Raw genomic sequence first — 24,717 nt, 5'->3', positions numbered from 1 at the left:
AGGACAATACACATTAATCTTTGTATATAATATTATAATTTTATAGTATATTAATATTGTTATATAAATGTTCCACCAATGTCAATAGTGTCCCTAAAATGTACATCTAAACCAAAGGGGCCATTTTACACAGAACCCGTTTTAGTCAGGGGAAAAAAAACTTTGGAAAACAGTAAAGGTTTATCCACAGCACACCTCTTTTAGCTCATTTGCAATGGTTGGCACTTTTTAATTAATTTTACACATTAGTATTATAATTGCTTTATGCATTGTGTATAAAACAAAGAATTAAATCATTTATTACTTTGCCGTTTTATTTATGAGCCACTCAGACAGACATGTAGAAGTGCAGACACAACAGTCTGCTCCAGCCCGGTTCTCGCGATATTCCTCGAGGTTTCCGGTGTTAATGTGAATGTGTCTGGTAAAGATGGCGGTCAGCATCCGAGGCCGTCCTATCCGGAGTATACGGATGCGAGGTGAGATTAAGCTTACTCTGCTCGGCCGATTGACAGATCCATCAGAATAATATGATGCAGTCTTGATCAGCTACACCTGTCCCAAGCGTCCCTTTCTCAGTGTCTTATTTTATCTTGCATATGCAGGTCGGAATGACAGTGGGGAGGAAAATGTGCCGCTCGATCTCACAAGAGGTAAGTCAGATGAAACTAGTGAACTCCCTACCTAGACAACATTTCTGGGCATCGTGCTGGTTTGGAATGTCAGCCTCGCGGGAACCAAACCCACCTATGATGCCCAAAAATGCTTGCTGCACTAGATTTTGAGACACACAGCCTTAAACTAAGGCAACATGCATCATAGATCTGTATACAATATATGCTCTTGTATATAAGTATACAATAATTAAATACAGGGAAAACATATGGTGTTAGAGGTGTCGAATGCTTTTTTATTATTATATAATGGTTGCATGATATATGTGTCTCTTCAGTCCAGCATTGCAGGACGGTAGGGTCCAAAGGGTGAGGGACCAAAACAACAGTCTGCTGCAGCAAGAAAGCATGCACTTTTTTTTGTAATACCATTTTATTATAATTTTTTTAAATAAAATATGTCAGCTGATGTCCAATTTAATGCAGCAATTCTTCTAAATTGTTTTTTTATAAAACAGACGTTTCATTTGTTAACAATAACATTAGTTAACATGACTAGCAATGAGAAAAACTTCTGAAGCATTTATTATTCTTAGTTAATGTTAATTTTAACTTCCACTAATATATTTAAAAAAGGTATCTATTAATATTGTTGCATTTTTGTATGTTATAATGCAGTTATATTTTTATTAAATAACAAACAAAATAAACACTAACAAATATATTGCTTATAACAAAGGTTTTGCTAAATATTTAACTAAAGAGACTTTATTGTCAAGTTTGACCTTTTATTGTAGTAATGCTGGTGATTTTATTTGTCAATGTATCTGCTATTATAGAAATTATATTCTTTGCTTTTCGTTCTGCAGTGAGATTCATCATCCTGTTAAGTTGTTGGTCTGTCAAATGAGCTGTCAAACTTCCCTGTGATTGACACTATATAGATCATGTTCACTATACAGCTCAACAAACAATTCAAAATCTTAACTGGAAATTTCACAGTTCACTGTGTACATATATACATTTTATTTAGAAATAAGACTGCTGTTAAAGTTGTCTGTCTTTTGGGCTGAACACAAAATGTGAATTCAGGGGAATCTTGCCTCTTGTGATCATAACAAACATGGTTAAGAGCTTTACTTGCGTGTTCTTTGCTGATTTGTTTTGTTTTAAATTGTAATGGATTTATTTGCATGTATTATTAAGAGTATTACTAAATATACTAAATATAGCTTTGGTATTGTTTGTCATAGTGTCTTTGTTGGGGGAAAATAGCTCATTAGCTGTTGCAGGGTCATGATTGTGTCTTTGCTGATAGGTTACCCTTGAGGCTGTTTTTCCCATATGACCTCTGTGATGATGGCCTTTTCTGGATGCTTCCAGAGGTTGTCATTAGTGCTAAACTTTCTAGATTTTGTAACTCGGGTCAGAAAAGGTTGCCTTGGTTTCCTGAGCTCGGATAGTATCAATCCAGTACTTGTATTCCAGTCATGAATTCCTGCTGACGTACACCGTCCTTCAAAAGTTTGGGGTCGATTTTTTTAAATGTTTTTTAAAGAAGTCTCTTATGCTCATAAACACTGCATTTATGTGATACAAAATACAGCAAAACAGTAATACTGTAAAATATTATAACAATTTAAAAGCACTTTTTTTTCTATTTTAATATACTTTAAAAAGTACTTTATTCCTAAAATGGCAAAGCAGAATTTAGAATTTTCAGCAGCCATTTCTCCAGTTTTCAGTGTCACAATTTAAAAAAGAAAAACATCTTATTGACCCCGAACCTTTGAATGGCAGACTATACCTGTATTTAGACGAGACCTGAGCTTCACTGTTTTTGGTTCCAGTATGAAAGGCAACAGGGAGTCTGTGGAATATTTGTGGATTTTGTTTTGTTTTGGTACAGATGACTGAACATGTATCCTGTGTGACTGCTGGGGGAAATGAATCGTAAAGAGTGCAGTGTTTGTAATATCTTTGAATGTCTGTATTTTATGTAAGCTGGTTTTGCACAATATAAAGCACTAATGTTTGTTTTATTGTACTGCCTTTCTAATATGAGAGGACATCAACTGCTAGAGCAAAGACCGGCGTTTTCCTATCATTTTTTATTTTATTGTTCGTTGAAAAGAAATATTTGAGAATGAAATATCTGAATTCTCACATACTTGCTCTGAATGGTTGCCAGGTTTCTTTTTAGATATTCATGTCACAATTTAACAAAAATGTTTGTCCTATATTACATTACTGGTATATTATATATATCCGAATTGTTGCTACATAGATAGGCCTAGTTTGTCTGTAAGTTCTGTCTGCACTGGAACTGGTTTTCCTTAACTTTTATAGATTGTACATGGTTATGTTGAGATGTCAGCTCTCTGCTGTTGGTGATTCGTGTGTTGGACATTTATCACTGGTTCTTGATGCATGCTAAGACTTCCTTACAAAACTTATTTATGAGAATTTGTTAAGTGAGATGATGTCAGGAAGTCCCACTGTGTCTAGCTAAAACACTCTGCTTTTGTGTGCTTACTAATTTTACTGCTCTGTGATTGATTCCATCCCATAAAGCACTTCTCTGCTTCTTGCGGTTGTAGCACACCAATAGTGGAAATGGTGCGGTTACTTCTGTTACAGGCAGAACATTATATCCTTGTGTTTCCATCCCTGTTTCTCTGATGACCTCAGAACTCTTCAAACATCTTTTCTTCCAGACCCCTCCGAGAACATGCGAGAGATCCTCCAGAATGTGGCCAAGCAGCAAGGAGTCTCAAATATGCGTAAACTGGGCCACCTGAACAACTTCATCAAGGTTTGTCATCTCAAGAGTGGATCAGGTGTTGCAGTGGACCAGGGAATGCTGGGATCAATGTTGTTAGCTGCCTAAATCCCAACGTTTTCTTGCTCTGATGCTGCAGAACAAGCACTGTAGGGATATGCAAACAACATATGACTAGTTTTTAGGTTGTCTGAACAGTTAGTGCACTTTCATTAAGGGATAAGGGATCTGTCATTTACTCACCCTCATATCGTTCCAAACCTGTAAGAGAGTTCTGTGGAACACAAAAGAAAAAATTGTGAAGAAATAAGGTTGGCAACTAAACAGTTTTGCTTCCCATTGACTTGCATAGTATGGACAAAAAAATACACTGGAAGTCAATGGAAACCGAAACTGTTTAATTACCAACATTCTTTACAATATCTTCTTTTATATTCCACAGAAAAAGAAACGCATACATGTTTGGAACGACATGAGGATGAGTAAATGATAACCGAATTTTTGGGTGAAGTCGAATCCCCTGAATAATAAGGGTCAGGCACACAACATTTGTGTGTACAGAAACAGCTGCTAAAAATATTAAAGCTGTTATATATAAAAATGTAGATAACAATTAACTTCTAATCAACTAGTCGGTTGTTGAAAAAACTAGTTGGAAAATCCTGCCTATCCCTAATGCGTAGCAGCCTGCTCAATCTGGTACATCTGTTTAGCATTACAACACAGGAGTCCTGCATGTGAATACTTACCGGTGTTTGGTAAAATGAAGCAAACAGAGTACTTTATGATTTCCGTCAGTCGAGGCCTGAGGGTTTTTCTGCCCCGCACTTACAGGATCTGGCCGAAAATAAAAGCGTCTGAGCATACCTAAGGAATAACCCCGGGCTCAGATGCTCTCAAATTACTGAAGTGCTGTATCTGGATCAGTTTTGCATTTTAACACAAACAGGGTAAGGGCAAGCCGTGCAAATGTAATCTCCTGATCGTGCAAGCCACAGAACCAATACAAGACTGAAGGTGTGAGGCTGAGGATATGTGAATGTTTTGTGGTTCGCAGCCAAAGCAAGTTGCACATGTTTGCCAGTCTAATGGCCTTAAAAAGAGATGGAAACTTCAGATGGCTCTGTGGCATTACTATTTCGATTACCAGTACAGAAAATGTAGAAATGTAGCTCACTTTATGTGATTTTATTTTATGGAGTCTTTTATTTTGTTTCTAGCTGACCTGTCACAGGTGGCGCTAACCGTAGAAAAAAGGACAAACTTTTTTTATGTGGCTTTCTCTTTTACCACCTGCATTATTATGGTGGTTGTCAGTATGTACAAAACAGATTTTAATAGCAGTGTGCATTGTTGAATTTACTGGTTTACATTCAAATTTTCTTGTTTGTAAATTACAGTTTTATACTGTAAAATTTACTGTTTTTGGCCTTAAATGTGTTTACAGTTTTTCTATATTTTTTACAAAATTATTCTGGCAACCACAGCTGCCAAAATTATTTTGTAAAAACTACAGAATTTTTTTTACAGTGTATATATTTGATGAATTATCAGTTCACTGACAGCATTGTCATATTTCAGCAGACGATCGTGAGCCCTTTCAGTCTAACAGATCATGAGCCCTTTCAGTCTAACAGGTTTTGTCAAGTCAACCATGCTGTGAGTTGTATAAATCACCTGAGGATGAAAAAAACATACCCTCCAACTCTTTGAACATGGGCGTGTTTTCGCTCTGTGTGAAATACCCTGCAGTGTTCCAGCAATAGTTTGAGTATTTGAAAACAAGTAGAGTCATCAATGTCTCTATTTGTTGCCAAGTAAAATATATAAATGCTTGTTTATGTCTCCAATACAGCTGCTCTGCAATGTCGGGCACTCTGAGGAAAAGTTTGGCTTTACCTATGAAGAAATTATCCTTTGGTGAGTCATAGAGCAACTGAGGTTTCAGTTGTTTTTTTTAAGAAATTAATACTTTAGTTCAGTAAAGATCAAATGTAAAAAGTAAGGACATTTTTATATTACAAAAGATTTTTATTTCAAATATATATATATATATATATATTTATCAAAGATATCAAAAAAATATCAAGCAGCACAACTGTTTTCAACATTGGTAATAAATGTTTGTACCAAATCAGCATATTAAAATGATTTCTGAGGGATCATGTGATACTGAAGATGTGATGTGATAATGACTGCTAAAAATTCAGCTTTGCCATCACAGAAATAAATAACATTTTAAAATATATTCAATTAGAAAAGGGTTATTTTAAATTGCAATAGTTTCAGGATAGTATCATTTGTACTTGAAAGAATGCAGCCTTGGTGAGTGTAAGAGACTTCTTTTAAAAACATTATAAAATACAACTTTTGAACAGTAGTGTATAAAATATAATCTCTTTTTTTTTCTAGTAAACGTTCCCATACACAATTAATCATTAGATTTGTTTTCATCATTTTTAATTTAAATGAAATGACTTTGTCCACCTCTGAAATGACTTATCTTGTCTTCTGCCTTAGGAGAAAAAAATATATAAAACATTATTTCTCAGTGAATGTCCTGTTTTACTGTAAAACATGTGAAATAACTTTAAATGATATTGAAATGCAGTGTCATGTTGTCTTTTCTGTTCGTTGCACAGCCTCAGGTTGGCTCTGCTCAATGAGGCTAAGGAGGTGCGGGCGGCTGGTTTGCGTGCTCTCCGCTACCTCATCAGAGACAGTAATATCCTTCAGAAAGTGCTGCGGCTCCAGGTGGATTACCTGATTTCCAGGTCTGTATGACATGTCTTCATAGCACTGTATGCAAGGCCAGTCATTTCAGCAGTTTAGTTCAAGTCTGAGCTAGGGTTTGAGGGATAAGGACTAACTGTTTCCATCAGAAACAAGACTTGATGTTAATTCATGGTGAGTTGTGGGGACGGGGCAGTCGGGGTCTAATGGTTAGAGAGTCGGACTTGTAACCCAAAGGTCGTGGGTTCGAGTCTCGGTACAGGCAGGGATTGTAGGTGGGGGGAGTGAATGTACCCTCTATACCACAACTGAGGTACCCTTGAGCAAGGCACCGAATCCCCAACTGATCCCCGAGTGCAGCAGCAAAAATGGCTGCCCACTGCTCCGGGGGTGTGTTCATGGTGTGTGTTCATGGTGTGTGTGTGTGTGTGTGTTCACTACTCACTGCTGTGTGTGTGCACTTGGATGGGTTAAATGCAGAGCACAAATTCCAAGTATGGGTCACCATACTTAACTTCACGTCACTTTCACTTTCATCTCTTGTTAGTATCTGACAGAGAGAGAGTGAGAGAGAGAGGAGGAGCGAGTCTAATGTGAAGAGCTAGTCAAGTCCGGTTAAGGTCATTTTGAAGTGGTGGTACTGTAAGGATGTGCTACTTCCTCTGTCCTGTCTGAACACCCAGCAAGTCAGATCTTGGATAGGAAAATTAATCAATTAGAATGCATTTAGAGGTAATACTCATACTTCTCAGTGCAGATGTTATTATGGTTTAAGAAGCATTTCACTGCATTGACTACTAATGTTGACTGGTTCACATAATGTTGACTAATGTGACCTTTTGACCTTTAGGTGCATTGACATCCAGCAGAGTAATGAGGTGGAACGCACACAAGCACTCAGACTGGTGAGAAAGGTGAGATGTGAACACTTCCTGCTGTTTTGTTGTGTTCATTCAATACTGAAAAATATCACAGGAGTCCTGTTAAAAAAAATCATTTAATTTAATCTTTACATTTCTAGATTTTTATTTTATTTTGCATGATTTTGTCATGCAGATGTTGTCTTGCATGCATTATCTGATGACATATCAGATGAATGAACAAAAATTCAATTTACCAACCTATGTATTGTGAACAAATAAATGATGAATGAAACTATGATAAAAGCGGCCCCAGTAATATTCTTTTTCTTAATTGTTCTATTTCATTTAATCTTTATACTTTTAGATTTAATTTAATTTAATTTGACCTTTTATTTGACATGTTTCTGCCCTGCAGATGTCATTTAGCACACAATTTTTAATGAACTAGCTTGCTGCTAAAATTGAGTTTACAAAACTGCATTTTTTGAAGAAGTAAATGAACAATGATAAAAACTGCACCCTCAGAAATATTATTTTTATTTTTTTATTTATTATTTATACTTCTAGATTTAATTTTATTTTATTAATACATGTTGCACTCAAACAAAATGAACTAAACAGGAAATCTAAATGTTCTCACATTATACACTGGGCCATTTCTTTAATAATGTTCAGTGTTCTTTTTGTCATGGACAGAAGTGTCGGTATAAGCTTTTTTTTTTTTTTTTTACAATGATTTTCCAGATGATCACTGTGAACGCCCTGCTCTTCCCAAGCTCAATCACAAACTCCCTCATTGCTGTGGGTAACGATGGACCCCAGGAGCGGGACCGTATGGTTCGTGCCTGCATCGCCATTATCTGTGAACTTGGTAGGTTTGCACACTGATCAGAGAACTATTACGTATCAAACGGTGAATGTGTATGTTGACCTTATTTAATGTCTATGTTTGTGCGTGCAGCACTGGAGAACCCTGAGATTGTGGCAAAGAGGGGTGGCCTCAGCACCATCCTGAAGAATGTAATCGACTGCCAGCTCAGTCGCATCAATGAGGCTCTGATGACCACCATCCTGCACCTGCTCAATCACCCACATACACGGCAATACGTTCGCTCTGATGTGGAGCTCGAGGTATGAATCTGTCTTCAACAATGAGCCCATCAGAAATTGTATTACTTAATTTTCCATAATTGTTTTAATTACTATTTATTTTATTATTATTAATTAAATAATATTATAAATTATTAAATTATTAAATAATATTGCGACCATTTTATTTTATTATTCATTTAGTCCAGTTAGTTTGTCTTTAATTCAACCTTACATTTTATATTACTATATGACATTTATGTTTTATGTAAATTTGGTAAAAGCTGTTTTACAAGGCGTTTTTTTCCCCCCCAGCAAATCCTGGCACCTTACACAGACTTTCACTACAGACACAATCCAGACACAGCAGAAGGTCAACTCAAGTGAGTGTGCAGCTTTAAGGTCTTTCAAAGTAGAATTTGCCGTTGGTGACGCAAGCATGCAACTTTTATTGGCTGCATGTATGGATGTGTGGTATTTCTCTCTGCAGAGAAGACAGGGAGGCTCGATTTCTGGCCAGTAAGATGTCAATTGTTGCTTCCCTTCGCTCTTGGTCAGGTAAGCATATCTCAATATCTTTCAAAGAATATGTCAAGCATACAGGGCCGCATTTTTCACATTGTCTATTGAAAATGAACTAACATTCAATGCTTAAATTCCGCTTAAATTCTGTGGAAAACTGCAAGGCTTTCTCTGGAATCCTTGTAGGGCCTGATTTCAGTCAATACTTTATTAAGATTGATTGTGTAACAGTGCATATCTTAAGATGATGCATCTAAAAAGAAGCTGGCTTATGTGCGCATGAATATTGTAATGCATCATGCGTCTTTTAAATGGAATTTCATTGAAGTAGGTGTTTATTGCTGCTCAGACCAAACCTGTTGTTTTGTCCCACCTTACCTCCAGGCATCATTAATCTCTGCAAATCAGGCAACTCTGGAATCCAGTCTCTCATTGGTCTGCTGTGTATACCAAATATGGAAGTGAGGGTATGACAAAGGATATAATTAGAAATCTTGCAGTACACAGAGCATGCAAATCAAACAACCAGCATATTTCCTGTTTTAAAAAATTATTAGTTACGTAATTCATGTTTACAGTTTATAAATATAATAATAGCCAAATTAAATTTATACATGTAAGATTAAATCCATAAAGTGTGGCAAAAGTTACTTTATTATTGAATTACTACAGATTTGCAAGTATGGCTAAAGTTTTTTTTTTTTTTTTTTTTTTTGCAAGTAAAGAGCACTGTTTTGGGAATTTACAACGAGTTGCATCCACACATTTTCTTTAACCTAATATTTACAAAAATGCTTGTTTAGTTTTCTTAGAATTGAATGCATGCAAAATATTGAGATTAATTAATGAGATTAAAAATAGATTATTTCATGAGATTTATCACAAATATTTTAATGGGCTGTATTTTAAAATAAACATAATTGTATTAAAAAAAAAAAAATTATTATATTTTTAAATATTCTATTATTATCTGTATATGTAATAATAATAATACATAACAAGCCCTAAATATTATACAATATGTACATACAGAGTCAATGCTCAAGACTCATCATGAGGTACTTCATCACACTCTCTCACTCTCTTCTCAGCGAGGTCTACTGGAGGTTATGTATGATATATTCAGACTCCCTGTTCCCGTGGTGACACAAGATTTTATAGAAGCTCTTCTCAGTGTGGGTGAGTGCTACCGCTGTCTGCTTCCACTGATTAACATATTCATTTCCAGACATCTACCACATCAGAAATCAACTCACACTGACAAGAATCATGTGTTCTATACCCTTTCTAGACCCCAGTAGGTTTCAGGACAGTTGGCGACTGTCCGATGGCTTTGTAGCCTCAGAAGCAAAAATTATTCTTCCGCATAGGGCGCGGTCCAGGTAAGAGCATTTGCTGGGCTTAATTAACTCTTAAACTGAGCTAAGTAATGAAGCCTCAGCAGATCAGCCTTGTATGCATTTAGCTTCAATGTCTTGACATGTGTTTGTGTTCTTTGTGTCCACCCAGACCAGATTTGATGGATAACTATCTCGCCTTACTACTTTGTGCTTTCATCCACAGTGGACTTTTAGAGGTAATATATTTTAAAATTGTGATTCACCATCATCTTTTCGAACATGAACAATTCTTGAAGAAAAGAAGCTGTGGTTCATTCAAGCAGTCATTTTTTATTCATCCTCGTGTTGTTTCAAACTTTTATGACTTACTTTCTTACATGGCCCACGAAAGGAGATATTTATGAATGTTCATGCTGCTCTTTCCCATGCAGTGAAGCATATCAAAACTGTCAAGCTCCAAAAAGAACAAAAAACCCCAAAGTAGTCTGTGACAATATATATCGCAAGACTTCTGAAGCCGTGATGTTGTTTATTTTCAGGGCCTGGTTGAAGTGATCACGAGCAGTGATGATGGTGTTTCAGTGCGTGCAACCATCCTCTTAGGAGAACTCCTGCATATGGTATTATGCTCAAATCAATGCAACAGTGAATACAGCTTAATCTTGTACTATATCTCATATGACCTTAAATGGTCTTCGTTTTATTTTCAGGCCAACACCATTCTCCCCCACTCCCATAGTCACCACCTGCACTGCCTGCCCACTCTTATGAACATGGCTGCTTCTTTTGACATTCCTCAGGAGAAAAGACTGTGAGTTGCTGTCTTGTCCTAAATATCCAGAAACACAAATAGCACAGTGTCAAAGCTACGTGATTATTTCTGTGATTTGATGGAGCTGTGTTCGGTTGTGTTTTGTAGACGGGCAAGTGCTGCGGTCAACTACTTGAAGCGATTTCATGAAAAGAAGAAACGAGGCCCCAAACCCAATAGTCTTTACTTGGACCACATTATTCGCAAATCACTGGCTGCTCATTGCTGTCGGGACCAAAACCTAAGGCCCCAGAGGGACATTTTTGTCATTAAGGTACGTGCAGGTGACTGGAGGAAAGCATTTCTTGGATATTTGCTTGGATGTGATCTACATTTTTGTTGTGTTCTTTAGGACACTGAGGAGGCCCTGATGATGAACCTCAGAGACAGTCAGATTCTAAATCATAAGCAGAATTTGGACTGGAACTGGGTCCTGATCAGTACCATACTTAAGGTAGGAGATTTTGGATTAAATTGTTGTGTTTTTTTAAAAGACAGATGGCTTGAGTACCGCTTTCTTCCTTGTGTCAATGGAATGCAATTTAAAAAAATTATATTATTTATAATATTTTAAAATTTAATTTTTTTTCCTGTGATGGCAAAGCTGAATTTTCAGCGGTCATTACTCCTGTTTTCACATGATCCTTTAGAAATCATTCTAATATGCTGATTAGGTGCTCAAGAAACATTTGTTGAAAACAGTTGAATTAAACTGCTTACTATTTGTTTGGAAACCATGATTTGAAATGGAAACATTGATCTGAAATATAATTTCTTGTAACATTAATGCATGCTTACTGAGTAAAAGTATTAATTTCTTAAAAAAAAAAAAAAACTTTTGAACCCTAGTGTATGTCTGATGAACATTTATATTTTGTCTTTTTTTATTTTATTTAGCATGGCAATAAAGCACCAATGACATTTTTTAAATGTAAAAATCTAGTTGCAATGTGCAGTGTGGTATCTTTTCTAACTTGATTTTTAATTGTGTTTCAGTGGCCAAATGCCAACCTTCGGAACAACAAAGAGGAACAGATGCACAAGTTAGTAGAGTTTGGTTTTCTATTCTTAGAAATCTTCCTAATATTTTTTTGTCGCCCATTCATTGCTGTAAATCCTACACTTTCTTTCTCAGGTTTGTGCGAAGGCTGCTGTTCTTCTACAAGCCTAGCAGCAAGCTGTATGCAAGCCTGGAGCTAGACCACAGCAAGGCCAGGCAATTAACGGTGGCGGGCTGTCAGTTTATTGAGTTCCTGCTGGAGTCAGATGAGGTGAGAAGAAAAGATATCAGAACTGAGCCTATCATGTTGCTCCGAACCTACAGTATATAACTTTCTTTCTTCCAACTTGTCCATTTGTGTTTCACAGAAGAAAGAATGGCATGATAGATGACAGAATTTTTAATTTTGAGCTCTTTTCCTGTCTTCTCAGGATGGACAGGTGTATCTTGAGGACCTGGTGAAGGACATTGTGCAGTGGCTGTCCTCGTCCTCTGGGCTGAAACCAGATCGTAGTCTGCAGAGCAACGGCCTCCTCACTACTCTCAGCCAGCACTACTTCCTGTTCCTCGGCACTCTCTCTGCCCACCCCCAGGGTGTTAAGATGCTTGAGAAGTGCAGCGTCTTCCAATGGTTAGATTAGGAATGATTAGAAATGATATAGAGATACACAATATATTGGTATCTTCCAATATTAGCCTTTTTTCTAATTGTTTTGACAGCCTGCTGAACCTGTGCTCCCTGAAGAACCAGGACCATCTTCTGAAGCTGACCGTTTCCACACTGGACTACAGCCGGGATGGCTTAGCACGAGTCATCCTCTCAAAGATCCTCACTGCTGCCACTGACGTAAGAAACAAACCTACTACCCTTTGAGTGTGTTTACCTTAGTGCCATACACTTCGACCTAGCCGTGCTTAGCAAAGCATTCCCCTATGCTAACAGATCTCTAATACAATTCTTGAATGTTATTTTGGCACAGAACTGCAGGCTGTACGCCACCAAGCATCTGCGGGTGCTACTTCGAGCTAACGTGGAGTTCTTCAGCAACTGGGGTATTGAACTGCTGGTGACTCAGCTACACGACCGCTATAAGGCTGTCTCAGTGGAGGCTTTGGACATACTGGATGAGGCCTGTGAAGACAAGGTGAAGTCAATTAACACATAAGGGCAAAAGGGAGGATGTTTTTAACATTGAGGAGTTTAACTTGGCAGAAAGTCGTGTTATTTAACTGAGCTTGGTCTAGGTAAAATAATAAAACATGTTGATGTTGGAGGCACTTGTAAATTGACTATGCTGTTCCAGTGTAGCTTTGTTCCAGGAATCTGTCATAAAGATCTGTAAACAGCCAGCATCTAGGTCAAAATCCCTGCCAGAGTATTAATGATTGACAGTTATATTGTGGCTTTTGAATACACGTCTTATTACATGCTGTTTTTACTATCATGTCGTCTTAGGCAAACCTACACGCTCTGATTCAGATGAAGCCTGCACTAACTCACCTGGGAGACAAGGGTGTACTGTTGCTGCTACGGTAAAGCTCAGATATTCCCTGTATGACTACTCCATTTGACACAGGGGTTTGAAGGTGCACTACATATTTCTTCCTCATAAAAGATGTGCAAAGCAAAATGTTCAGCAGCCATTACTTCAGTCTTCAGTGTCATGTGATCCTTCAGAAATCATTCTATAATGCTGATTTGGTGCTCGAGACACATTTTTTTGTTATCAACGTTGAAAACAGATGTGCTACTTTTTATTTTGGTTGAAACTGATATTTTTTTCAGGATTCCTTGATGAATGTAACAGTCAAAAGAACAGCATTTATTTGAAATAGAAATATTTTGTTGTAAACATTGTAAACGCCATGACTGACGCAATTTAAAGCATCCTTGCTGAGTAAAAAAAAAAATATATATATATATATAATCTTATTGACCATTTTGAGATCATATAAGCAGCCTTGTCTTGCCATTTACATCTCAAACTCTCAGAATATGTCTGTTATCTCTGACAAAGCACCTTTGACAAAAAACGCAAGAGATTTTAAAGAATTGCCTGAAAAGTTTGTTTACTATCTGAGATTTTCAGCACTGGTCAATGCATTTTCTATTGTATTGTCCCACTTTTGTTTTTGAAAGCACATGTTGTGTATTTTAGATACATTTTGTGAAACTCACTTGTAGTAAAGTTGAAAAGGGTCTGTTTCGCTTAAGAAACTGCTCCTTTTCATTTGATGATGTGGCATCCATTTCCAGGTTTTTGTCCATTCCGAAGGGGTTCTCCTATCTAAATGAAAGGGGATATGTCACTGAACAAATGGAAAAGTGGCAGAAGGTAATGTGTCTTTACCATTATTTTGCACTGCTAAAAGTGTGTTAGATTGTTTTATATACATCAATAAAATATATTCTGCACATTTGAATTTATTTGCCCATAGTACTTAAATTAGAATAAAGTATGCAAACTCAAGATTACTTTACCCATTCTGTCCAATTGCTTTTGTTCCCCTGTAGGAATACAACTTCAAGTATGTGGACCTCATAGAGGAACAGCTAAATGAAGCGCTCACTACTTACCGAAAACCAGTGGATGGTGATAACTATGTGCGACGGAGCAACCAAAGGTTTTCCTTGGAAACTTTATCCTGTACTCATCAGTAGCCTGTATTATGATTTGGAAGAAAGTCATCCAGAACTTATTCAGTGTCTAAAATCTTTTTCTTTCAGGTTACAAAGACCAAATGTTTTTCTACCTGTGCATTTGTATGGGCAACTTGTACATGATAAAACGGGCTGTCATTTGCTGGAAGCTCAAGTATGTGTTTTAAAATCATTTATGGCAGACCCCGATGGTGATGTATTTTTTCATATAATGCCTCTTTTTTTTGTCTCTTAACAGAATGTAGTTTCAGACCTGAGCTACACAGTGCGCTGTCCAGTGCTGGACAAATGGGATGGCATCAAACAGCTCAAAGCTGCTCTTTGGGCCCTGGTGAGCTGCTGTGTGTAAAAATGCACAAAGTTTCCTGTAAGGGGTAGGTTTAGGTGTAGGTTTGGTGTTGGGCAATAGAATATACGGTCTGTACAGTAGAAAAAGCATTTCGCCTATGGAGAGTCCCCACAAGGATAGCAAACCAGACGTGTGTGTGTAGGTTTATAATGACACAAATGTGTATTACAATGTGAACATGGTTTATGAGGACACTTCCTTTGTCCTCCACTTCCTGATTTTAGAATTTGTCTTGTGAGGCTAAGACATGTTGAAGTTTTTTTTCACTACTGTCTTTGTGGTAATAATTATCAGTAGCATTAGTAATATTTTTTAAAGTATAAAATCTTTACTCTGCTTGCTTCAAGGGAAACATTGGCACATCTAACTGGGGACTGAACCTGCTGCAGGAAGAGAATGTAATTCCAGATATCGTCGCTCTTGCCCATGACTGTGAGGTTCTGTCTATTAGGGGGTATGTGTTCTTGATTACAGGATCAGTCTGGCTGCATATGGCCAATAATGGTAAAATTTAGATATGGCATTTAAGTCAAATGCACAAATTAGGATTCAGGTGGGTAGTGCACATGTTCTGACATAGTGGTTCAAAAAAGCTCAAAAGAAATGGTGCTCATTTCAGCTCCATGTTTACAAGATGTTTGAAACTTTCATTTTGTGACTGTAACTAATTGCTTGGAGGAAAAAACAGTAAAGAAAAAATATCTGGGCCCAACAGGTGTGCATCTTGACACAGAACAATGACACTGACATATTTTAAGCAAAATATTTTCAGTTGAGGCAGCTCAAACATGCATTTTAGTCTGGGACTAGCTTAAGCCCTGTCTTTGAAACCGGGGGCTAAAGTTATAATGCTAACATATAAAATAGCCAATGCTTCCTTTTTTATTTTTTAGAAAATGTGTGGTTCCACAAATAAAATGACAAACATAAGACACTTGCATTGCAACATTTACTGGTTGCTATTGCACAGCTTACCCAACTGGGTTGACAAGACATAGGGTGACCGAAAGTTAACAGTAAATCCCTCTAGACACTTCTGTAGTTTCAAAATTACTTTCTCAGAAACCATTTTTTTCTGGGTTTGCATGACTCAGTGAATTGCGTCATACCTCCTTCCCGACTATTTGGCAATATGCATTCTTTAGTTTTTATACACTCTGATCTTTGCTTTCTTTTTGTTGCTTTTTTTTTTTTGCCTTACTCTCATAATTTCTTTCAAAATTTTCCCCTCTCATAGGACATGTCTTTATGTTCTGGGACTTATTTCTAAAACTAAGCAGGGATGTGAGCTGCTCAAACTGCATGGTTGGGATGCAGTTAGGCACAATCGCAGACAGCTTTGGCCTGTGGTGCCAGATGAGGTGGAGCAGAACCAGAACCTACAGCAGCAGCAGCAGCAGCAACAACAACAGCAGCAACCCCTCATCCACCTGTCCTCAGCACCCAGCACCCTCAGCCTGAACTCGGAGTCCACCAGCTCTAGACACAACAGCGAGAGTGACTCCACTCAGCCTAGTGAGTGCCGCTCCCATCCACTTATTCATGACTAATGGCCCTCAGTGCAACACTGTGGTTTAGGGTGTAGGTCCTTCTTACCACCTTTCAGATGGGCCCCATATCTTCTAATTTGAAGCATAGTTATCTCATATTTATCATTATTAGAGCTTAGAATCTGACTGCATTTTATTGCTGTGAAGGTGTCTTCAACATGGTTTCATTTGTCAATATTCAGTCTTTATTTCAACTACTGTACATGAATATATCAAGATGATTTGATGTAGCAAAGCAGTATAGCATATAGCACAAATGGTGCTTATGATCTCTTGGTCTACAAAATGTAGAGATGCTTTTTCCTTCCTCTTCTTGTTCTTCCTGTTCCTGTTCTTCCTGGTTGTGAAATTGTGTTGTGTAATTTCTTTCACATGCATTTGATTTGGAATATGATGAGACTTGTAGACTCTTTAAGTCAGCTCTTGGCTGAATTTATCTGACAACCTGGCCTAGACTGGCTGCAAGTGATGTGAAATGTTATCTATTTATAAATGATCTTTTGAATTTTAGAGTGATTCAGTTCAAATAGTTAGAAATATCTTTAAAGCCATTCCCAGACTTGTAAGCGTCATCAAATTAGCACTTTGTTTTCAATTGCACCTCTTGATGTGCCAGATTCAGCTATAAAAAGGTATCTTTCTTACTTATTGGAATGGTTGGGCCTACATTTATATACAGAGGTGCTCCAGACACGGCTTGGTAAGGCTTTGAAAGAGTCATGACTCATTATCTACCCACCGACTGGTTTTAGATGACTAAGCACAGTCAGTAATCCTGACTTGCATAGAAACTGGGAAAGGGGAAAAGTTTAGGCTTTTCTTGGCCCACACTTTAAAATAAACCTCACTCTGTACTTCTGCACACACTATGTAAATTTCATCTAGTGGTACCTTTTAAAAACATCTACAAGTAACACTGCCAAAATGCCTTCCTTTTCAGGCATGTACATCCTGGATGATGATAAGTTAGAAAGCTCTGAACTTTCAGAGGACCAGCCACTGTACTTCAGGCCCAAACTCCTAAAGGACCGCAGCCCCTTCACCATATTAGCTTCCAGTCGACTTGTCCGTAACCGCTTCCTCATCTCCCTTTCCGGAAAGAAACTCCGTAGTACCAGTGACCCCAAAGGCACTGGTAGCAGCAGTAAATTCCAGGGTGAGCCCACGTTAGGAGGCCTAAGGAGGATACGCACAGTTACAGAGCCCTCTATATTCTCTCCAGTTCAGGGAGATGTCTTCAGTCCTGTATTTACTGATGGACATCTGCCGAAAAGCCCAAGTGTTAGTCTGGATACCTCTTTTGTGGGCAGCAAGACTTCGGAAACTCAGGGCAGCACATCTAGTATTGGGGAGCCAGAGGTGCATCTGAACAAAGCTGGAGAACGGAGTTCAGGTGTTGGAGACGCCCCCCGAGAGCAGACCAGTCGGGAAAGGCTGGCCGGCGATGGCTCAACCTCTGGGGGCGGGGCTCAATTTAAAAGTCGCAGCCAGAGTTTCAACACGGACACTACCACCAGCGGCATCAGCTCCATGAGCTCCAGCCCATCCCGAGAGACGGTGGGTGGCGTGGACTCTTCTACCATCGACACGGACTGTGTTAGCCTCAATACGGTCATTAGCACTCAAACTGTCAAAACACTTAACTCTCTCACGCCCCAGTCCAACCACCTGCCCCTGTCCAAATCTAACTCAGTACTGCTGATGCCACCAGGTTCCTCTCATACTTTGCCACGGAGGGCTCAGTCCCTTAAATCGCCCCCTGTCACGACCATTTCAAGCCTGACAGACTGTAGTTTCATGTACACCAGCCCTCGAGACGCATTGGGCTATGCTACCCTCAAACGACTACAGCAGCAGCGCATTCACCCTTCCCTTTCCCAAAGCGAAGCGCTCACCTCGCCTGCCAAAGACGTGCTCTTCGCCGATGCCATCACTATGAAAACTGGCAGCCTGGACTCCAGACTCACACCACGCAGGTAAAGCAGATGGACCAGCAGATGGTGTGAAACTCTTTCCCTTTTCTGTCATTACGTCACCCTTCGTTTACTGTTTCTTTCGCATCAAATTTTACACTTACACAACTTTCTCAGAAAGCATCCAGTTACCATCCTGCTCCAAAGGTTTCAAGATGTCTTGACTGAATGAACATTTCTCAGAAGAGTCATTAAGAGTTAAGACATTACAGAAGAAGTCATTCTTCCTTAGACTTCCTTTAATATTGTTCCGTTTTGGGATGCGGCTGTGGAAGATATCAGCCTGATAAGACCATAGTATTATAAATTCTAGAAATATCAATGTTAATCAGACAAGAAATGAGTATTAGAGTTCCCCGTTAATGTTACCATCCATATAATACAAAATGACACTCCTAAAAGCCCAGAATGAAGCACTGCTCCCTCTGGAAATAATGTGGTCTGTTTCTGATGGTCCCTCTCAGGTATACTAAAAAGCGCTTCAGATGTCTGGGCCAAGGTTCGAGCAGGCCCCATCACAGATCTCTGCTGCCACGGTGCGTGGTCCATCCCTAGGGCTGACGTTCCACTCTTTCAGTTTGAACGTCCACTTCAGTCCATTTTTACAATACAAAACCCTGACCTCCTTGGCTACTATTTCGTCGTACTTTGCCCCCCCTTTTTTCATTTCTCATTAGCGCTCCCATAGCCCTGATTCTCTTCAACCATGACTCCTGAGCCCTTGAAATTACCTCCCCACAGTAAGACAAAGTAAACTCTCCTCATTCCTCATTGATTGTATGTAGTTCTAAAAAGACTTTCTAACCTACGCCCTGTCTCCATTGTCACAGAATTCCTTCAAGTAGTTTTCTGATGTAAACGTTCTGAAACCGATTCCCTCAGTAGCCGCATTCCCGCATTTGATCCAAGAAGCATGTAGAGGTTTTTGACCTTCAGAACTTGCATGATGCAGCTAATGGAAAACAGCTGCTCTTTCTGAAGTGTAAATAAGCTTCACCAGCCTGTTCCCACATTGACAAACCTACCAATCATCTGCTAGCAAGACTACAGTAATGCAGTATCATCACAAGTAGTTTCCAAAATGTCCAAACCTCCTTTCTTACCATTTTCTCTCTCCCAATGTTGTCCTCCTTCCAAACGCTTCTCTCTGATCTCTTCCCTTCTGTATGAGTACAGGTTTCTCAAGGCTTTGAGTTTTGCATCTCTGGATAAGGAGGATCTTCTGAGCCCTATCAGTCAGACCTCCCTGCAGCGCTCCTCCTCAGTGCGTTCCATGGTGTCCAGTGCCACATATGGCAACTCAGATGACTACATTGGCCTTGCACTGCCAATGAACATCAACAGCATGTTCCAGGTTACTAACTACTCTATGATCCTGTTTATACCTGGTACTAACATCCATCTCTGGTGATCTGATCCCAGTCTGTCTATCAGGGCAGATTGCTCTTTACACATGATGTTACCATGCAATTAAATGCATCTTGAACAAGTCTCAAGGAGTGGTCTGCAAAGTCAAAGTGTGTGGCCACCACTTCCGAAAGGTGTCCACTTGGGATAGGATTATCCAAAAAGGATGTCAATACCAAGTGTAAACAGGCATTACAAAAATACTTCCTAAGTTTGTCTGGAACTTGACTTTTTTGTATTTGGTTTCTACCTAGATTAAAGACATACCGTACTTCCAGAAGAGGACAAGTCCACCGTCAGAAGACCGATCAGCAAAGTTCTTCTCAGGAGATGCAGATGGTAAAGACAGGAATGGTTACGTTGTTTAATCAGTTACTATTCCCATAGCATTAGTGCCTCACTACTGCTTCAGTAACTGAATGCTGCTCTTTTCTCAGGTTCCAGTGAAGGATCCGGGCATTCTGTTCTGCGATCTCAGCTTAGTATCACGGAGCTGATTGCGGTGAGCCGTTCAGACCAGCACCAGCTGCTGGGTGCGGAGGAGACCGGTCTGCAGGAGCACAACGAGGAGAACTGCCTTTACTGTGCAGGGCTCTACGTGCTTGGCTGCAATTTAAGCACTCCCACACAAAGCCGCACAGGTAAGCTGCACGTTTATCCAGATGAATATTGGAAAAAGGTGACATGACTTTGACCAGATCCTGTGAGAACTTATGCAATATTTTATTTCAATCATGGTCATCTACTTACCCAATATCATTGGCTGCGTTTACACTTGGCATTAACATGCGACCTGTATCCGGATGTTGTCCACATACACATTGAAAAGACAAGTGTAAACGCGCTTCTGATCAGAATGTTATCTGATCAGCATGTCCTGGTCCAGAGGTAGTCGAGGATGCATTGTGATTGGATCTCAGAGTAATTAAATTCAATTCAAGTTTATTTGTATAGCGCTTTTCACAATACAAATCGTTGCAAAGAAGCTGTACAATATATGTTTCTACAATATATTTAGTAGTAGCTTATCAGTGGTTACTATGTCAGTAAATGTACATATGGCAAATCAAAACGGACTATAAACACTATTACCAGCAATTATTATATGTTTCAATCAAACTTATAGCAAAATTTGGTAGTTCTGTATCATCTGAGGTCCTCTGAGGGGTTGGCATCATCTCTTCTCAGGTGTTCTGGATCCAGAATGTGAATGTAATGTAATGTAAACACAATCCAGCCATCGTGTCTGCATTCGCAGGTTGACGTCACGTAAAACCCCGTCCCCTCTCTCCCGAACTGTCAGAAGAAAAATGGAGGACACCAGGCCGTGGAGCTCTAGTGAGACTCACACTTAACACCATGCCTACACCGGACATGAGAGTTGCCGCGCCACACCGCAACAGCGTGAGGCTGTCTACACTGAACGTGACAAAGCGACCGTTGCAAATTATTTGAACTTTGTGTCAGTATGTCAGAAATAGGACGAGGCAACAGTTTACTGTCGGTTATTTGTTGTGTCGCACCCCCCCACATCCAGTGTAGACAGCATCACTGATTATAATGGGTTCTATACTATTTTGCTGCGCCACTTGCGTCCGGTGTAGACACGGTGTAAGACTTATTTGACTATTGCGTGGGCGGGAAAGAGAGTTCTAATCAGCTATTCGGATAGAGAAGTCACTTGATGTTGCCAAGTGTAAACACGCCGTGTCCTGATTGACTGAGGATCCGATCTGCTTGATCAATGATCAACGCATGTTAATGCCAAGTGTAAACGCAGCCATTAGGTAATTTGTGTTCCCTCATGTTCTTATACACCCTCAACCCTGTTTTAGACTATCCCGATGCTCCATTCTCGGAGTGGTGCAATCAGTCCTTACACAACCTGGAAGTCATGCCTCAGTCTAAGTACTCAGGAGTGTCTGGCTGCAGCGACGCTGTCTCTCAGGGCTCTGGTGGCAGCACCGAGCTTGTTCTTGGTGAGGAATTCTTCAAGCTGGCAAAAATCCGGTTGGAACATTCAGGCAATTCTCAAGCATTTTGTTTTGTACAGGTGAATTGTTAATTGTATGCCTGTGCATGCTGTCTTTCTGCCAGGGGTGAAAAATATACCTGAGGATGCTCCAGCGTGCCGTGTTCTTCTGAGAAAGGAGGTGCTTCGGCTGGTCATCAACCTGAGCTCCTCAGTGGGGACAAAAGGGAATGAAACTGGACTCCTCACGTAATTAAATAATTCAATTTGATATCAATTCAACAAATGCTTTCCTAATTAATTTTTAACAGAGGTTTCACTAAATATTGCTGTAACTGGGAAGACTCTTTGGCTGAACATTATTTTGATTTGATCCTTTTGATCATTTTAATGAGGCAGTATAAAGTGAAATCTTTCTTGTGGAAAATGAAGGGAAGAGTAAAGCTTAGTAGAGAGAGGATTTTTTTTCTTCTCTGTTTTCTTTCATTGTAACTTGTTACCTTGCAGAATCAAGGAAAAGTTTCCTTATGCGTTTGATGACATCTGCCTGTATTCCGAAGTTTCATACTTGCTGGCTCACTGCATGTTCAGACTGGCTTCACGACGCTTCATTCAGGAGCTCTTTCAAGATGTTCAGTTCATTCCGGTAATGCGAAACTTTTCTCACATTAGCCCAAACAGTCCAACAGACCTGTTTTTCTGCAGCTAAACTGGGTTTTTACAATTTAGTTTCCAGTTTTATTGATGATGTCCCTCACAAATTGTTTTTAGGTTCTGGAATTAAACTGGGTTATAAGTTTTAATTTCTATGCCACTAGTATAAATGAATAGAATTGCAAAATAATGATTGTTTTTAACACTTTTACATTACTAAGCATTCATGTCGTAATCTTCTTATTTGTAGATGTACGAGGAGGCTGAGAGCATTCTGACAGTGCCCAAGAAGTCTACCACAGTAGATCTTCCATCAGAGCCGTGATCCTCTAGGCGTTTTTCCAGACTATTCTCTTCCCCTATGCAGCAAGTTGTCAATCTTTTTCTTGGCCTGAGCATGCAACTAAGATGAATACGCAATAAGAGACTAGGGCTATGGGACAGACATAAGTGGATTAAGAGAGTCACCAGGAATGTTTCCACAGAGAGGGAAAAAGCGGTACGTTAAGAGAACAAACTCTTTTTACCTGAACAAGTATACTTTACACAGATGCTCTGTAGACATCTACAGTGGATGTCGTAACCAAATAATCCTTGTAAATGACAGTTATGAACTGTAAAGCATTGAACGGAAAGTGAAACATGCATATATTTGAACTGAGTCAATGCAAACTGTATTTCAAATGCAAGCGAGCAAAATCAATCAAGAGTCTCTGGGGAGTTTATTAACTTCTGTCATTTCCGTTCAATCAATATTGTCCTTTTTTAAGGGCCTGGGCGTATGATTGCACGTAACAAAAGCATTATTTTTTCCCTGAGCGGATCCCTCAACACTACAACATTCCAGCTGTTTTCTTTGGATTTCTCTATTAGTAATTCTGGTTGTTTAAGTATGAAATGGCTTTCGCAACCAGGCTGAGCAAACACTCATAAGACACTTGTAAGACAATCATCATTAAGTAAGAATAATAATCAGCAACTGACAGTTTTTCTTTCCCTTTTGTACCTGACTCATAATTTTCTGATTTTTATTCTTGACGTAGCACATAGCAATCCCTGAGTAAATGTATGCACATGTATTTGATGGTGGTGTTACACAATCATGCAATAGCCACTGTATTGTATTATTGTGTAACTTTGTTAACTGACTTGTGAAAAATCATCCAAAAAAAATCTGACATTTGAATCCGTAAGATATTTATTTATTTATTCACTTATTTATTGGTCCAAGCAGCTCTCTGTCTCTTTGACTTTATTTTAAACCATTAGCCAAGATAAAACTGGCTGTGTATTATTTATACCTTGACCGTAAATGTGTAGACAGTGGGCTTCAAAAGAGGAAGTTAAAGTGCATTTCACTACTGCTATTTTGCAGTTTTTCTCTTCTCTGTTTTAAGTAATTTTAGTGATTTTTAATTAATAATAGAAATACTGCACCCAGAATGTTTTCTCTTTCTGTAGATAAAATCATTAATTATTGAAGCATTAATAAAACCAAGACTCGCCAAACATATTTCACAATATTTGTATAGGAGAAATACCTTTGTACTAATAATGCTTTTTAACCTGAATGTGGACAGGAGATTTTGAATGGGCAAAAACATATTGGGTCAAAAATTAAGGTTAAACTGACAAGACATGATTAAGACTGATCCTTAATATATGACATGTTCTGCTCAAATTCAACTGCCTGTCATTCATAAACTACTACTATGCTTTATCATCATCAATTTTTATAACAGCAATTCTCAGTATTGCGCATACCCATTTTGGTTTAATAAGATATCAAAATGTCTTCAGGGTTAGGATGAATCTAGTTTAACATTGAATAAAAAAAAAACATTACCAAAAATGGTTAGATCCCACTTTGTAAGTATAAAATTGAGGTTCATATTTGAATTAATTCTATGCAATGTGCCTGTTAATTCTGTATGTACAAATGACTTGTTATTGAAGATAGGACGATCACTTCTTCAAACATTTTCTTGGCTGGGCCATTTATGTTATTTAGGCAGCTTTAATTATTTTGCCTTATTTGTATTAGCTTTAACCTATTAGAATGAATGAATTTGCTCTTTTTTCTTGTGTTATTTATTATAGAAACTAATAAATCTGCCTTTGCCTACCTTGGCTTTTGAATTAAGTATCAGGTTTCAACTTCCATTATTTTTTCTATTGTAAAAACTGAGTCTAATATGGCCAGCAATAATAGTAGATGTTACAGTATTTCCTTTTAGGCGTCTGGGGAAACTTTTAAGTGCATGTGCATTCTAACCCCTATCTGCAGTATAATGGATAGAAAAAAGAAAAAAGAAATATGGGAACTGTCCAAGAGCAACAGATAGTATGGAGTGGTACATACATTTGATGCAGTCTTTTTTTTTTTTTTTTTTTTT

The 24,717-nt window shown here is 38.6% G+C and overlaps 1 protein-coding gene across 2 annotated transcripts; it reads left to right on the top strand.

The window, feature by feature from the left end:
* The first annotated feature begins 415 nt into the window (after positions 1 to 415).
* rictorb (RPTOR independent companion of MTOR, complex 2b) lies at positions 416 to 24,162 on the top strand. Of its 2 annotated transcripts, XM_016512779.1 has the most exons (39): positions 416 to 479; positions 606 to 653; positions 3,332 to 3,429; positions 5,252 to 5,316; positions 6,039 to 6,170; positions 6,980 to 7,043; positions 7,737 to 7,863; positions 7,954 to 8,123; positions 8,397 to 8,464; positions 8,572 to 8,639; positions 8,988 to 9,070; positions 9,695 to 9,782; positions 9,895 to 9,985; positions 10,113 to 10,179; positions 10,483 to 10,563; positions 10,654 to 10,754; positions 10,863 to 11,028; positions 11,107 to 11,208; positions 11,751 to 11,797; positions 11,890 to 12,025; positions 12,186 to 12,385; positions 12,475 to 12,601; positions 12,735 to 12,899; positions 13,211 to 13,287; positions 14,012 to 14,090; positions 14,270 to 14,379; positions 14,483 to 14,570; positions 14,655 to 14,747; positions 15,113 to 15,219; positions 16,003 to 16,280; positions 17,256 to 18,291; positions 18,753 to 18,824; positions 19,465 to 19,642; positions 19,950 to 20,034; positions 20,133 to 20,336; positions 21,531 to 21,674; positions 21,793 to 21,916; positions 22,175 to 22,313; positions 22,572 to 24,162. In XM_016512779.1, exons 1-39 carry the CDS (start codon positions 416 to 418, stop codon positions 22,644 to 22,646), a joined length of 5,247 nt encoding a protein of 1,748 aa, XP_016368265.1. In that variant the 3' UTR covers positions 22,647 to 24,162. The 2 variants fall into 2 exon arrangements, with proteins under 2 accessions (XP_016368265.1, XP_016368266.1); XM_016512780.1 differs by lacking the exon at positions 18,753 to 18,824 and having other exon boundaries at positions 428 to 479.
* The last annotated feature ends 555 nt before the right edge of the window (positions 24,163 to 24,717 follow it).

The sequence above is a fragment of the Sinocyclocheilus rhinocerous genome, unplaced genomic scaffold (genome assembly GCF_001515625.1).
Source record: "Sinocyclocheilus rhinocerous isolate Xijiao unplaced genomic scaffold, SAMN03320098_v1.1 scaffold506, whole genome shotgun sequence".
Classification (NCBI taxonomy): domain Eukaryota; kingdom Metazoa; phylum Chordata; class Actinopteri; order Cypriniformes; family Cyprinidae; genus Sinocyclocheilus; species Sinocyclocheilus rhinocerous.
The sequence above is the reverse complement of the archived record's forward strand: the minus strand, read 5'-3'. Positions and strand labels throughout refer to the sequence as shown.

Coding starts and splice junctions, on each gene's coding strand:
- rictorb (XM_016512779.1), top strand. CDS start 416: ATGTGTCTGGTAAAGATGGCGGTCAGCATCCGAGGCCGTCCTATCCGG. Junction 7,044..7,736: donor CACTCAGACTGGTGAGAAAG/GTGAGATGTGAA, acceptor ATGATTTTCCAG/ATGATCACTGTGAACGCCCT. Junction 12,026..12,185: donor TCCTGCTGGAGTCAGATGAG/GTGAGAAGAAAA, acceptor CTGTCTTCTCAG/GATGGACAGGTGTATCTTGA.